We start from the raw sequence: 14,661 nt of genomic DNA, 5'->3' as shown, positions 1-14,661 counted from the left end.
TGTGGGTTTGTTTTGCTAGAAAACTATTTGTTTTACATTCTTACAAGTAGTGTTTTATTTTAGAAATTATAAAAATTCAATTTAGTTTTAGATATTTGAATGTATTATATTCGTATCTTGGTATTAAGCATCTAAAAATAACATGTTTTTTTTGTTTGTTTTTTTAATAGGACGAAGATGCCAACATGGAGTCCAAGTTGTGTCATCCCCAGCAAAAACCCATCCGTGCTAGTTCTGTTCCTGTGAGGGAGTTTGCACGAAGTCGAGACTTTAACAAACATCCCCACGTGGGCAAGTCGCGCGACGGCAGCACGAGCAGCGTATCGTCAAACCGCTCTGTGACGTACCGATCGGCGTCCGTTAGCAAGACGTACTGCTCTGCCGCGCAGTCGAGCGGTCCTCAGAATAGTGCTCCCGTCGTGCAGAACAAGACTTACCACAGGCAACATAGTGCACCATCTGCAAACAAGGTTTTCAAACCCTCCAACGGCAAAAGGCGGAAAAACTCGACTAACAAAAAGGAAAATATTCAGATTTCTAGCAATGGGTACAGATGATAATGAGCTGAGCGGTACTGGTGGATGTTTTGTACAGATAACGTAGAGAGAGCTTGTGTATGATAGCGGGCATCCATCGCTTTTCACAATTCTCAGAAACAGAAACAATGTGTGTGTGTGTGTGTGTGTGTGTGTGTGTTTGTAGTGTGTGTGTGTGGGCATGAACATAAAAATGTGTAAGCAAATGATTTCTGAATGGATGTAAACTTGACCGACTTCATTCTGTCTCACCTGACCATTGATTGGATTAGCATACCTGTAAATTATTTGTGAATTGAATGGAAATGATGGATGAAAAATGCATAAATCATGTGTCAGTGTTTTGTTTTGTGTAAATAATTATCTACGTATGTTTAAAAAAAAGAAGAATAGTGTTCCAAGTTACCATACAGCTTATGCTTCTGAATCGGTATCTGTTTTGATTCATAGTGGAACATACTGCAGAAGACAAGATCGAGGTTTAAATATCAATGAAGATATTGTTTGGAGGAGCTGTGCAAATCTTCCAGTCTGATAAATTCCATTTCTTAAAAGGCAGTGTAACTGATTTCTCAGAACACCAAATCTGTGATTTCTCAAAAGGATGGAGAAACATTGTCATCATTTAAAAACTACAAAAAAATTGCCATTACATGAAGACCAGTGAAAACCATGCAAAAAACATTGTTGCTATTGGTACAAGACTGTTTTTACATTCACATAACGACACCAGTTTATTTATTTATCCCAGTTACTTAGATCAATGTTTAATGCTGAGTTGACCATAGTTTACTGGTTTAAAATTAACCCCATGATTGATTTCCATTGTTGAAACATGCATAATGTGTATTTTGTCATAAACTTGTATTTTGTAGTTAAGTACTAGGATAATAATTGTTTTTTGTTTACTAGTTTCAGATAGGATGAAATGCAATTATTTACTAGTTTGAGGTAAGTTAACATGCCATTTAGTATCACACGTCAGTGTTAACTTGTCAATTAGAAGCATCACTAATGTGTATTGGTAAGGATTGCTACGACCATAATTTGGTTTTTATCATCATGTGGGTCCCCTGTTTAGCGATATATATCTAGTAAGATTAATACATTTACATCTAGGAGTCTTCTAACAAAATAAGAAAAAGACACAACAAAGTTTGTTACTTAAATTACATTTGAGTCACTTCAGTGAAGTAAAGTTATTGTGACTTGTAAGTCCCTTTTGTTAAAAATTGTACTCTTATTTTTCTTTTCCCCATCAAAAAAAATCTAAATTTGAATATGTTCAGACTTTTGAGTATGACTGATAAGGATTTTTTCAGAAATTATTGAATATGTTGGTACAGGTAGGGTGTATCATAATATATTGATATACCTCTTGAATTGTAATATATATTGATATACCAGTAACAGCACTCATTGTTAAACAGTTATTTATTAACCTGTTGACTGACATTAGTGACAGAAAAAAATTAGCATAATGTATATGCAGTTTACAATGGACAACAGCTAGAATATACTCTTTTCTAATCATACCCAGTACTTTTTTAATTTTAGTTTTAAGGAATAGAGCAATAAAGAGCTATACTTACTTCATGAAGAGGTTACCTTGAAGTGTACTTTCATTTATAACATATAACAGTACAACCATAAACTCCCACTGTATTGCTTCATGCCTAAATAAATACCGTTTTAAGAAAACTAGAGGGTTTTGGCCAGTAATAACTAAATATAACCAAAAAAGAAAGAATTTTTTTTAACACATTTTAATTACAGTTGTATGGTGTTGGACTAAATAGGCAACGAGGAGTGTTAATAAGTTTGATATTTTTCTGTATCCTGGCTTTGTGACCTAGATATATATTGATTTTATTACTTGTTGAGTTTTGTTGATACTGTAAGTCACTTCAGGTGATTTTTACCACACTTATTTTCTTAGCAAACATTTGCTGCGACACTTTGGTGGAAGTCGCCAAAAAAAAAAAGTGGAGTTTTTAAAAACAAAGGTACATTTTTATCACCGCGCAAGATGATCCCAGGCGTGAAATGTCTAACTAGTATTGGTGAGATGATGAGTGCTAGTTGAGATCAGAAAGTTTTCTTGCCCAGTCACAACCTGCAAGAGACATTTTCCCCCCATGTTGACATGCACAGGTAGTCCTTTTGGAGTTTTAAAAAAAAAAAAAAAAACGTGATCGTTGCCTTAATTTATCTATTTTGCCCATTTCTTATCTTTCATGTCGACAGCAAAGATAAAGATATGATTGAAATACCCTCCATTTTTTTAATGTGAGCAGTTAAATTTACTATAATATGGACTTGCATTTACTTGTTTTTCATTTTAAAATAAACCCGTAAGTACAAAAAAAAAACCTGATACAATGAGTAAGAAAACAAATGTTAGAAAATAAAGAGAAATATGCTCAGAATGCAGGATTTTGCCCAAATAATTTTTACTGGTATCTTTATTTTGGGATACTTTGTTTCTTCTTTTTTTTCTTTTTTTCTTTTTTTTCTTTTCTTTTTTTTTTCTTTTTTGTCTTCTTTTTTTTAATGGACAAAACCATGCCATAGTACCCATTATCTTATTAACATTGAAAATAAAATCATGCTGTATTCTTAACGCAATAGTAAATGTGTATATATTTTACTTCATATTAATGAGATACATCGATTTATAATAGTCTTTTTATACTGTCAGTGTGTCAGTCTTTAGTGATAACTTGTGCTTCAACATTCTTTATTGTAAACAAACCCATCTGATTGAAATCGGCTTGACATCATTTTTTAAAATTATAATCTTTTTTTCTTTTTTTTTAAAGTTGCAAGGCATGTTCACGTTTGTGGTAGTGAGTTGTTCACTTGTCTGTAACAATCCAAAATTGACCACGTGCCAAAACTCTGTCAACTTACAGCTGTACAAATTGTACATGTCGTAAATCTTAACGCATATCCAGGTAGAGTATACACCCATGGTGTTAGCCATGAGATTGAATCGGTTTGTTATTTTGCTGTTTCAGGAGACAATATTTCTAAATTTTGAACTGATGTGTGTTCATGTGATGTTTACCTGGGTAATTGATTGTTCGGTTACCTGAATTATATTTTCATAGCCAAGTGAATCACCAAGTCTGTTACCCTAAACTTGCATTTTGTTATATTCATCACAATAAAAAAATGAAGCAATTTTTATACTACTAGATAAGTGACTACATTGACAATATCTTCACTTTTACCATAAGTTTGATTAAAAGTGTTTTGCAAGTGTTGTATGTCTGAATGTTGTAATTTTTATGTTTTAGAATAATCCCAACAACTCACGACATACATGTAACCTGTTGGTGGTTTGCTTGAATTTAATGTTGGGCCTTATGTTCCTGCTAATGGTCCAGTAGTATAACTGGTACATACAAATCTGTTCTGCCGTCCCATGGGAAAGAATGCAAGACAACTTACTGTTGACTGAAGTGGGGATGGGAGCTGGTTTCTGATAAACTGTATGATTTTATGTAATGCACTTGGTTATATGTCTTACATTTTGCCATTTAGTTAGCAGTGAAAACTAATTTTGAAGAATAAAAAAATTCAACCCAGTGCTAACTACTCCTTTTTGTACACTGCCAGTGTTTTAGATATATCTTGTTTAAAAATATGCTTTCTTATCCATTTTTGAATTGATAACGTACTGGTGGTCACATTCGATGATGGTAAATTTGTTTGTAAAAATGGTACTTTCACTTTCATTGTAAAAACTATTTTTACTGGTCATTTGTTTTTCTTTGTCGTCTTGTCAGCAGCCAAAATTGTGTTTATTCGTATGATTATCATTTAAAAACTTGCCTCAAGATATACTAGTCACTAGCAAAACCATGCCACCTTTCACTTTTTTCTTATCTTTTTGTGCAAAGATGGAAATACGGCTGATTTATATGGAGAATATTTTGTTAATTCCAGTTTGTACATATTAACATAACACAAGGATAGAAACTAACACTTGCCCCTGGGCGGTAGAAATCACGTTGGGTGAATACAAATTAAACAATGCTATTCATAGTTCCTAGTCCCCAGAGTAAGTAGTTATGTTCCAACTTTTAGTGTTGATTTGATTTTCTCTCTTTATTCCTGATTTTTAAATTCAGCAAATCTATAAGCCACATAATAAAAAAATCCTATGATTTTGTCTTCTCAGGATATGGCACAATGTTACAGGATATGTTACAGGGTTCCAATCATTTGGAGGTTGGAGGATGTGGCTAGCAACCTTTCTAGGCTAAAAATCAACCAGGGCGTTAAACATTTCTTGGTTTTCTAACCCGGTAACAAATCCGATGAGAATAGTTTAAGGGGGAAAGCAAATCTGTCTGAATTAAACTAGTTTTTTTGGTACAGAGGTAAACTTACTTTACATTATGCCAGTTATTCTATTTTATTTATTACACCTCATCTGTTTTTCATATTTGTAGCACTGTATGCATGTTTTTTCCTCTCCTGTGAACTTCAACATTCATTCCATGTTATGTCGGTGTGTTTTTCATTGATTTATTCACATTTGTGTTGGCCACCATGTTCCATTTGATACATCAATCAATCACCTGATATTGGATGTCAAACATTTGGTAATTTTGATACGTAGTTTTCAGAGTAAACGTGTTACATTTTTCCAGCAGCAGCAAGGGATCTTTAATTTATTTGCACTAACCGACAGACAAGACAGCACATTTTACGGCCTTATACACCAGTCGTGGGGCATGCTCCTTGGGATGGGGGGTGGGGTTTGGGAACCCAATCCAAGAATGGGTCCACGAGGAGGTTTGATCGTACAACCAAAGAACCTCAAGCAAGTATTCTACTAACTGAGCCAGATCCTGTCCCTTCCTGATTACATTGTTGGAAACAGATTGCTCCCCATTCTACAGAATTAATTTCGAGCCCTTGTGGATACAATTTATTATTAAATATCTGTATTAGTCTTATATCAGTTTTAGGATTCCGGCTGTATGCATTTGTAGCCACAATGTTTTTGAAGGGAACATCTAAAATTATTTAGTCATACAGTTTATATAAAAAATTAAGTGAGTTGGATAACATACTATTTAAAAGTTGTTTCAGAAATTAAGAATCTTGGAAAGTGTGTACATCGTTTTTTGACAAATTTTAGTTACAAAAAAACCTTTACTAATAAATAACTGGCTTTCTTTTCTTTTCTTTTTTTTAGTTTTGTGATATTTAAATGATTTTGAAAGTTTGTTTTACATAAATAACAGTAGATCACCATTGATTATTTGGCCTTCACAGCTGTGTATGTATGTTAAATGTGTTTTATGTATGTTAAATATTGAGCAGGTTTGTTCAGTTTTCTTCTCTCTTTTTTTTATCTTTTTGTAGTATGTTAAACATGGAGAACGTTAAAATGCCTGTTGTGTTCTTAACAATTGGAACTGGTTACATGTATATAAAACAGTTGGTTAGATTATGGGTTCAGTAAACAACAGGGTTTTTGGTTGTTTCAAAACCACAGCAGTTACGTTGTACTGTTGCAATCTCGCCTCACTTTATTATGTCATCATTTAGTTATGTAAAGTACAAATGCTGCACAGTTTTAATGAACTTAAGTGTTTCCACCATCCACAGTTGTCATTGACTACCTTCTCTCGCCGTGTTTATTAACACTTTATTACATCGGCATGCACTCATAATCAGGAGTATGAAAATAGTAATTTCTCTGCGGATATATATGTTGTTGTAACATACACTATTATTGGACGATTTGGTGCTCGATGACCTCATCGATATCAAATATGACTTGCAAGTCATGATTTGGTAAGAGCACACAAAATTTTACTTAATAGTTATTTATGCCTGTTTTCATTGTTAAATTTGGTAATATGCTATTTTAATTTAATTCATTATAGATTTTAAAAAAATAAAATGAACAGAATTTTGAGTTTTGATAATTTTCAATGAAAGTTAAAGCAATACTCAGAACTGTAAATAGATTTACATTTATTGATATTGAAAGAGATGTTTTTTAGAGAAGAAAATAGGTGATATAATAAAGCTAATAACAAAACGGTTACCAAATTTATGTCCTGAGTGAAATAATTTTCATTGGTCTTCTGCTGTAACTCATGACAAGTGAAAGTGATTTCACTCGGAACATAAATTTGATAATAATTGGTAATTCATATTATACTCTGTATAATGCAGAACTGTACAAGAATTCCTACTTCTGAGTGTTTAATGAATATTACTTTACAGCCAAAGGATATCGAATGAATAATGGTAGTAAAATGAATGTGGGTGGTGTGCTCTAAATGATAAAACAATATGATCGATTTACTAACAGGAGTGTCTCCACTTCCAGTTATACTAATTATAAATACTGGTCAAAATGTGCAATTACATGTTGAGAATTTTCTTGTAAGCAATAAGCAAGAGTAAAACAATACTCATTCTATACAGTGCTGTAGTATATTTTCGCCACTGGAATTTGGCAAAAAACCACCTTATTTTTGTAATATAAACGTTACTACCCTTTAAAGCCCTGTCTGTGTGGTGATGATTTTGAAATCAAAATTGTTTGTTTAAAACTAAGTTTCGTATAAGATTATGCTAGATCTCTTCGAGTGTTTCATAATATAGTCACAGATTTATTCAGGCGTTCTGTAGGTCCGAACATAGGTTCCTTCCCAATTTCTAAGCTACAAATTGCCAATGTAGATATTTAATTATGTCTGTTCTAATAAATTAATTTAACTGGTGTACTTGCATGAAAAAATATTACAAGTATGATTTACTTGTGCTACTTTTCTCAATCCATCGGACATATGGGGACTATGCCAAAAAAAATCCATGATAGTGTGGACAGTCAATTTAGTTTCTACTTATTTCAGTGATGAGGAATGAATATTCCGATGTTAGGTGAATCATGGGGCTTAAATTACTGGCTTATTACATGCTATCCATAATGTCCAAAGGTTTGGGTTCGTCTGAGAACATGCTTGTTTCAAGATGGATCCAGGTTCCAAAACTTGTCTGATATTAGGTTCATTTGTTCATTTCAATTTGTATCCAATTGTGGTTCATGTATGCTCACCTGGACTGTCTGACCAGGATAGTGTTTAGTAAGATGGAAGTTGTAGTGTCTGTAAACCGTCCCACTACAATGTGCACTCACTGTTGCCGTCTTTGGATAGAAATCGGTATTAAAATACAAAACTGGCACTTGCTAGTGTAAAATTTGATAGTTTAACCAAACTATCTTTGAGACAGATAATGCAGTTTAAAATTTTGAGATTTAAGTAAGCCCATAGTGTACCAAAACTAGTACTTAGCAGAACTGTTTTTGCCATGATCACTTCACACTTATTGTAAAAGTTTTACAGAGGTAAATTAATCACCTTGCAATATTTTTAATAAATTTTAGTTAAAAGATCGGGTGATCGCTTATCTAGCACCATTTTAAAATGATTTTTAGCTTTCCTCGAGTTTGGTAATGGCGAAGACTGCAGAACAACCAAGACCAAAATTGAATCTTTTGTTATTTATTTATACATGTACTCTGTGAGTTGTGAATGAATAGTTAATCAAACAAACCCAACAGCTGTTTTGAATGCATTATTGTTGCAATTCTTGAATCAAGACTACTACTTAAGCTTGTTTTAAAAGTTACCTGTAGTGCACAAATTTTCAGGCGAGTTGTGTCCTTTGAATTTTCTATAATTATGTCTTTGGAAAAAGCCGATTAGCTTGTCTTCAGGATAAGAGTGGACATAATGTTTACTTATCTGGCTATTTTGTTAATTATAGTAGGGTGGGTATTGGGGGGTATTTCCCATTGTCATGATGGAATTATTTGGAAATCATGTGTTCACTGTTAATTTTACTACTATAACTGGTAGTCACATTTTTCCTCTACAAAATTATCATTCTGGATTTTCTTATCCGTGTAAAAGTCCAAGATTAAAGCAAATAATTTGACAGCTAGTCATTTTTGTCATTATTTAATATTTCATTGGTGAATCATTGTTACATTGTCTGCCATTACAATAAAATGTAAAGTTTTGTACACTTGTCTGCTACCACAATGAAATGTAAAGTTATGTACAAATGTTCTTGACAATCCATGTACCCGGTAAAAAGAAAATGATTAAGTGGAAGAATGTTCATTTAAAAACCGCTAAAAGTCGTGCTTATTTATATAAATTAGAATTTGTAGCTGATTTTTTAAATATTTGCCATTCAGTATTACGTGCAACTTTATGGAAATGTCTTGGCAAAAATGTATGTTAAAAATATCGGCCAAAACCGGTGGTTATATGCAGCAAACTTGTTGACATTTTTATTATTTGAAAAAAAAAGCCAAATATATAGACAGTAATGTTTTCTCTTAAATTTTTTTAATTTTTTTATTATTATTTTTATCTTTAATTTTTTTTTAATTTATGCTAAATGTTATTTCTGTATTTGAAAGAAGAAACAAATATGTGATGCAAATTATGTGGATTCTTTCAGAGATGTGAATTTTAGCTTTTTTTATTATTATATATATTTTTTTTTATCAGATTTCATTCTTTTTTGTGTAAACTTGCAGTCACAAGACAATTGATGTTCTACTGTTCCCTTTTCTTTGTGTCATCATTTGTGAAATTATCCAACTAGCCCGGATTAAAATAAACATTTACTCCCTATTATAAAGCAGAGTGGAGTTTTGGGGTCCACATAATTTATGACCCTTTTATTTTGACCTGTGACCGAGAATGTACATTTTCTTACATTGCACTGATGGATGCATGTTTTTATTGTTTTATGTTGATGTGCTTGACAAGTGGATGAATTGGGAGTAGACTGTTTGTGTGTTACTACACAGAACGCTTAAGTAGCAACTGAATCTCTGTTCCCTTAGTTGCTCTGAAATTAGTCATTCAGTGTTACGTCATCTTAACAAGTTAAGACTTGTTCTGTACTTCATATAGATGTGGAGCAGTAGCCTTGGTTTGTTGAGATGGTGCAGACAGATGTATGCATAATATGTATCTTTCCTCTTTTTTTTCCAAGAAGATAAAATAACTTTCCTTCTTTCTGTTTTTTAAGAATGTAAAATAAAACTAAAATAACTCATAAAAGCAAATAAAACCAATATAACTTTTATTCAGCATATTGAAAGATAATTGGGTAACAAATTACTTTTTTAGAATTTTGCTAATGATGTGTATGAAAAAAGATTTTTTTTTTTCCTTCTTTTTTTCTCAAAAAAATTAAATAAATTAAAATACATGTAGTGTGTATTTGTAAGTCGAGATCAGACTGTTAAATGTATTTGTGCATTCTGTGTATTGATTTTTGTTTTAAACTGTGACTGTTTTTTCTCTCTCAACTGAATGTGTGATTGCCTGTATATATTCACTGTACTTTAAAACTATGGTGATGAGAAAACCAACCATGTCTGTATATATAGTTCATATAAAAAAAAAAAAAATCCAAAAAACCAAAAAAAACCACCCTGATCTCGGATGATGAGATTAAAAAAACAATGTATATTGTATCTAATGATTTGTTTTGTTTTCCATTTTCTGATCCAAGCAGAAGTAAAAAAAAAAAAAAATCTTTTTTTTAAATTTAATTTTTTTTTTTTTTTTTTTTGAGAATTTACTGCCTGTGATGTAGTTTGATAAACATACATTTCATAAAGTGATTTAATTTAAATTGTGAAGTTTAGCTACATGCATAATTCTTCCGTTAAAGTACACATAACTAACCTTTTTACATGATTTAACTAAAAGCAACTTGTCTACATTCGTGATTTTCCATATTTTATATAATTAATAAATTAAGAATGAGGCTGAAATGTGGATTCTGTTAAAATGTAGTTTTTTGTGTGTCTCATTAACTCTTTTAAAAAACAAAAACAGACAGCAAAGCAATACAAAAAACCCAACATATATATACCAGTATATATACACACCAGGGTACCAAATTTCTAGTCTTGACAATTGACTTGTGCTACGGTATTGGGGATTTGTCCAGGCATTCTGCAGTAGGTCTACCGAACATAGGCCTCTTCCCACAAGCAAGTGGCACTGAAAATTGCCAATTTGATATACAGTATAAATATTTTGATAATTATCTTTGGTCTGAAAAATTAATTAACAATGTTGTATTGCCATTATTAAATTTTCCTTTAAAAAAACATCGCAAATTATGATTAAGTTATTCGTATCACATTAGACATGGACCCTGCTGAAACAATCCTGGATAAATCCCTGGGTATTGTCAATCAAATAGTGATGATAGAAAAGTTACGTCTCAATAGTCCTTTAAATTAATGAAAGCACATGATAACAATGTACTTTATTTTGAGGATTTTCAAAAGGAAAGTGACATTTAAATACAAATTGTTAAAAAAAAAAAAAATACTCTAAAAATGTGTGATATTTTATTTTTATATTTTTGTTTTACTGCATATCTTTTTATTTCTGTGATGTGCCTTGGAAGTAAATAATAATAAAAACAGGTTATTTGAATTTGAAAAGAATTAACATTACTATAGTCTTGTTATTCATTGCACAAGTAGTGTTAACCATGCATGGATAAAACAAGACATTACTTACATTGTACATTACAAGTTGAATAGAAGCATTTTAGTTTCATAAGAATGTCCATTTTAAATAGCTCGTTAAAGAAAAGGTTAGAAAAAGAAAGAAAAATCGAAAGTAAAAAAACATATATATATTGGCATAAAATGTTGAAAACCAACTAAATAGATGTAGTTACTTGTACTTGGAAATTCATGCTATTTGATAAAATGGTGCAATAATCGAACCACAATTTGACCGTGTAATTTCTGTATGCCATTATACATGTAATTTTAATTCAATAAATAAAATGAAACAAATGTGTGTTGTGTGTTTTGTTTACGTGTGGCAGGAAATGCCAGAACTATGTTATATATACATTAAAAATGGGTGTGGGTGGGTTTGTGAGGATAAAACTAAGCTTGATGCGATTGATCATATGATCAAGAATTTGTTCTCAGTCGACCTGTTAAGCTGGGATTCCAGAAAAACTTGGCTAACGGATGTCATGAGAAATTAAAAAAAAAAAGTACTTTAAACATGAATGTCATTGACATGATATAACTGGATGCGAGTGCGAGTGCTTACACAGCAAGTCTGCACCCTGTAGTGTTTTCTACTGGGTAAGCTTACAGATCACATGGTAATGTCATCATACTGATATTCAGGTCAAGAAGAAAAAAACTAAAGAAATAAGATTAAGAATGCATTACTGCATATGAAATCGCATTAAATGGATACAACTTAAAAGATGAGTAAGCAAACTAAGCATGTGGCGACTGGACATCAAGGTTTCCATCCTGTGTTACAGGGTGGGACTTGCAAAAACATAATCACAATGTCTTTGATGCACTTAAAATAAAACAATAACAAAATAATGCTAGTGGTAGTGTAAACCTTTTGTCCGTGGCTTAGAGCACCTACATTTGTAACTGATGTAGGCTGGAGAGCTTAATACATGTAGAATCCTAGCTTCGAAGTCCATTTTTTTTTACAAATTACATCAAGGTTAATTAATCTTTTGTGATATATGTATGAAGGCAAAGTTCTGATGAAACGGCCACGGTAAAGTGTATTATTGATTACTTCAGTGACAATGCAGGTGAAACTGGATATATAGGCTGTTCTAGCATATTGTCCTTTCCCTATATTAAACATTTGATTTATTCAAAGAATTTGATGGCAATTTGTTAAACTGTCACGGATTTAAGGACCTTATTTCTCTAAAAATGGATAATAAATAAAAATTACATTAATTGTTGGAAACCAAATCTAGCTATCGCATCACCTTAACTGAACCATGATGGAATGAGATCCATGTCATCCCTCTCGGCACTTTTAGTTTTTGAATTATGAACCATTGCCATAATTCAATTATTTTTACAAAACGTCATTAATAAATGGAGTATGGTGGTTGAATAAAGTACATTTAGGGACAAATCAAATTATATTTGTTCAGGTAATACTTTGTTAGACCATTAAATAGGTCAGTGGTCTGTGACAATATGCCTTTAAGAAACTTTTTGCTTACATGTTATGAGTTTGATGTGGGTGTAAAACTTAAAAAGCATTCTGAGAGTTCTGCTAAAGTAATATGTCCCTATCAAGCCCCACAAAATTTTATATCACCTAAGTTCAGGGACCATAACTGTAAAAATATTTAATAAATTCTATTTTGACAGTCAAATTTGATATGGTCATAACTAAAAAATGGGTATATCCTGTTGTATCTCAAAATGATAGTTATACACAAAATCTTAGCTCACTATCATAAAATTTTGACCTGGGTACCCGTTTAGTAGGGGTTTTTTCTTCATCATTTTGTTCCACATGCACTATCATGTAGCCCTGCCAAAAATTTCCAGAAAACAATATGCAGGAGATAGATGAGAGACAAAACCTATTAACACCTTTGTTAGGCTGGTTAGGGATTAATAATGTTTATATGCAAGTTTTAGCATTCTTTATTATATAGTTTTAGGCCTATTCATCAGTTCCCCTTTGACACAGACAGACTTATAGTGGTAGTTCTAAAACTTCTAATCTGAAAAGTCCACTTGCTCCCCACCCCAGTAAACCCCACGATAAACTTCTCTTCCAGACAGATCCAACTCAGTTCACCTATTTGTGTGTGCGTCCTCAACTGGTATATTTGTTGTATGTACTGTCCTGTACTACACCAGATTTCGTGAATGTTAAAGTGTTTAACAAAACCAGTAGAGCACATCGATTTATTCATCATCCACTATTGGATGTCAAACACCGACAATTCTGACAGTCTTAGTCTTAATGGGGAAACCTGCTAAACTTTCCCCCATTAGTAGCGAGGGACCTTTTATATGCACCATACCACAGACATGATAGCACATACCGCAGCCTTTGATATACCAGTCATGGTGCACTAGATGGACAAGAAATATCCCAATAGGCTCACTGATGGTTTCTTATGCAAATAAGTGTCAAAACTATCATAACTTAAAACACCTATAATGATGTGATGCCAATTTACAATTTTATTTCTTTATACAGTGAAACCCCTCTAAACCGGACACCCTTGCGACCAAGTAAAATGTCCGGTATTAAGAGGTATCCGGTTTAGAGACCGGCCTCGGTGGCGTCGTGGTTAGGCCATCGGTCTACAGGCTGGTAGGTACTGGGTTCGGATCCCAGTCGAGGCATGGTATTTTTCATCCAGATACCGACTCCAAACCCCGAGTGAATGCTCCGCAAGGCTCAATGGGTAGGTGTAAACCACTTGCACCAACCAGTGATCCATAACTGGTTCAACAAAGGCCATGGTTTGTGCTATCCTGCCTGTGAGAAGCACAAATAAAAGATCCCTTGCTGCTAATAGGAAAGAGTAGTCCATGTAGTGGCGACAGCGGGTTTCCTTTCAAAATCTGTGTGGTCCTTAACCATATGTCTGACACCATATAACCGTAAATAAAATATGTCGAGTGCGTCGTTAAATTAAACATTTCTTTCTTTCCGGTTTAGAGAGGTTAAGTTCTGTATCGATTTTTTATAAAGGACCGTTAAAAATGTCACTGTATATGAATAATACAAAGAACATGGCACATTTTAAAACATAAGTAAGAATATTTAAACAAAGAACATATATAGACATGTATGAATTTTAAGTGAATAATGGCACACAGTGTTGTATATAATTTAGATGGTTTAATAATCATTAATAAAACTAGGCCTATACTGCTTATACTGAGGTAGAGGATCTAGAAAGTTCTGTTTGTCTGTGTAAAAGCATTTTGTATATGTAGTATCATAAACCATCTTGAACAGTCACTTTACAACATATGCAGGTTTTAATGACATCGCTCTCGAAAAACCCCCCAAAAACCTGAAGAGAAAACAAAATGGGTTGTATTACTTTATTACAAATATCAAGGCATGATGAATTGCACAAAATATTTTTTATTATTATTTAAAAGCAACAGGACAGCTATTGTTCACAATTTATAGAAAACCAGTTTCTAATTATTGAGTATTATGTTTTTGTAAAAATACATATACTTCTATATAATAAAATGTTT

The 14,661-nt window shown here is 32.5% G+C and overlaps 1 protein-coding gene across 1 annotated transcript in view; it reads left to right on the top strand.

Annotated features, from left to right (window-relative positions):
* Window positions 1-11,430, top strand: part of LOC121389479 (terminal nucleotidyltransferase 4B-like) — a 40,029-nt gene extending 28,599 nt beyond the window's left edge. Inside the window, exon 11 of the mRNA XM_041521126.1 lies at window positions 171-11,430. Coding sequence (XP_041377060.1) covers window positions 171-557 — 387 coding nt within the window. The 3' untranslated portion in view covers window positions 558-11,430. The remainder of the gene's footprint in view (window positions 1-170) is intronic.
* The last annotated feature ends 3,231 nt before the right edge of the window (window positions 11,431-14,661 follow it).

This window comes from Gigantopelta aegis, chromosome 14 (assembly GCF_016097555.1).
Source record: "Gigantopelta aegis isolate Gae_Host chromosome 14, Gae_host_genome, whole genome shotgun sequence".
NCBI lineage: Eukaryota > Metazoa > Mollusca > Gastropoda > Neomphalida > Peltospiridae > Gigantopelta > Gigantopelta aegis.
Note: the sequence above shows the minus strand (reverse complement) of the source record. Positions and strands in the feature narration are given on the sequence as shown.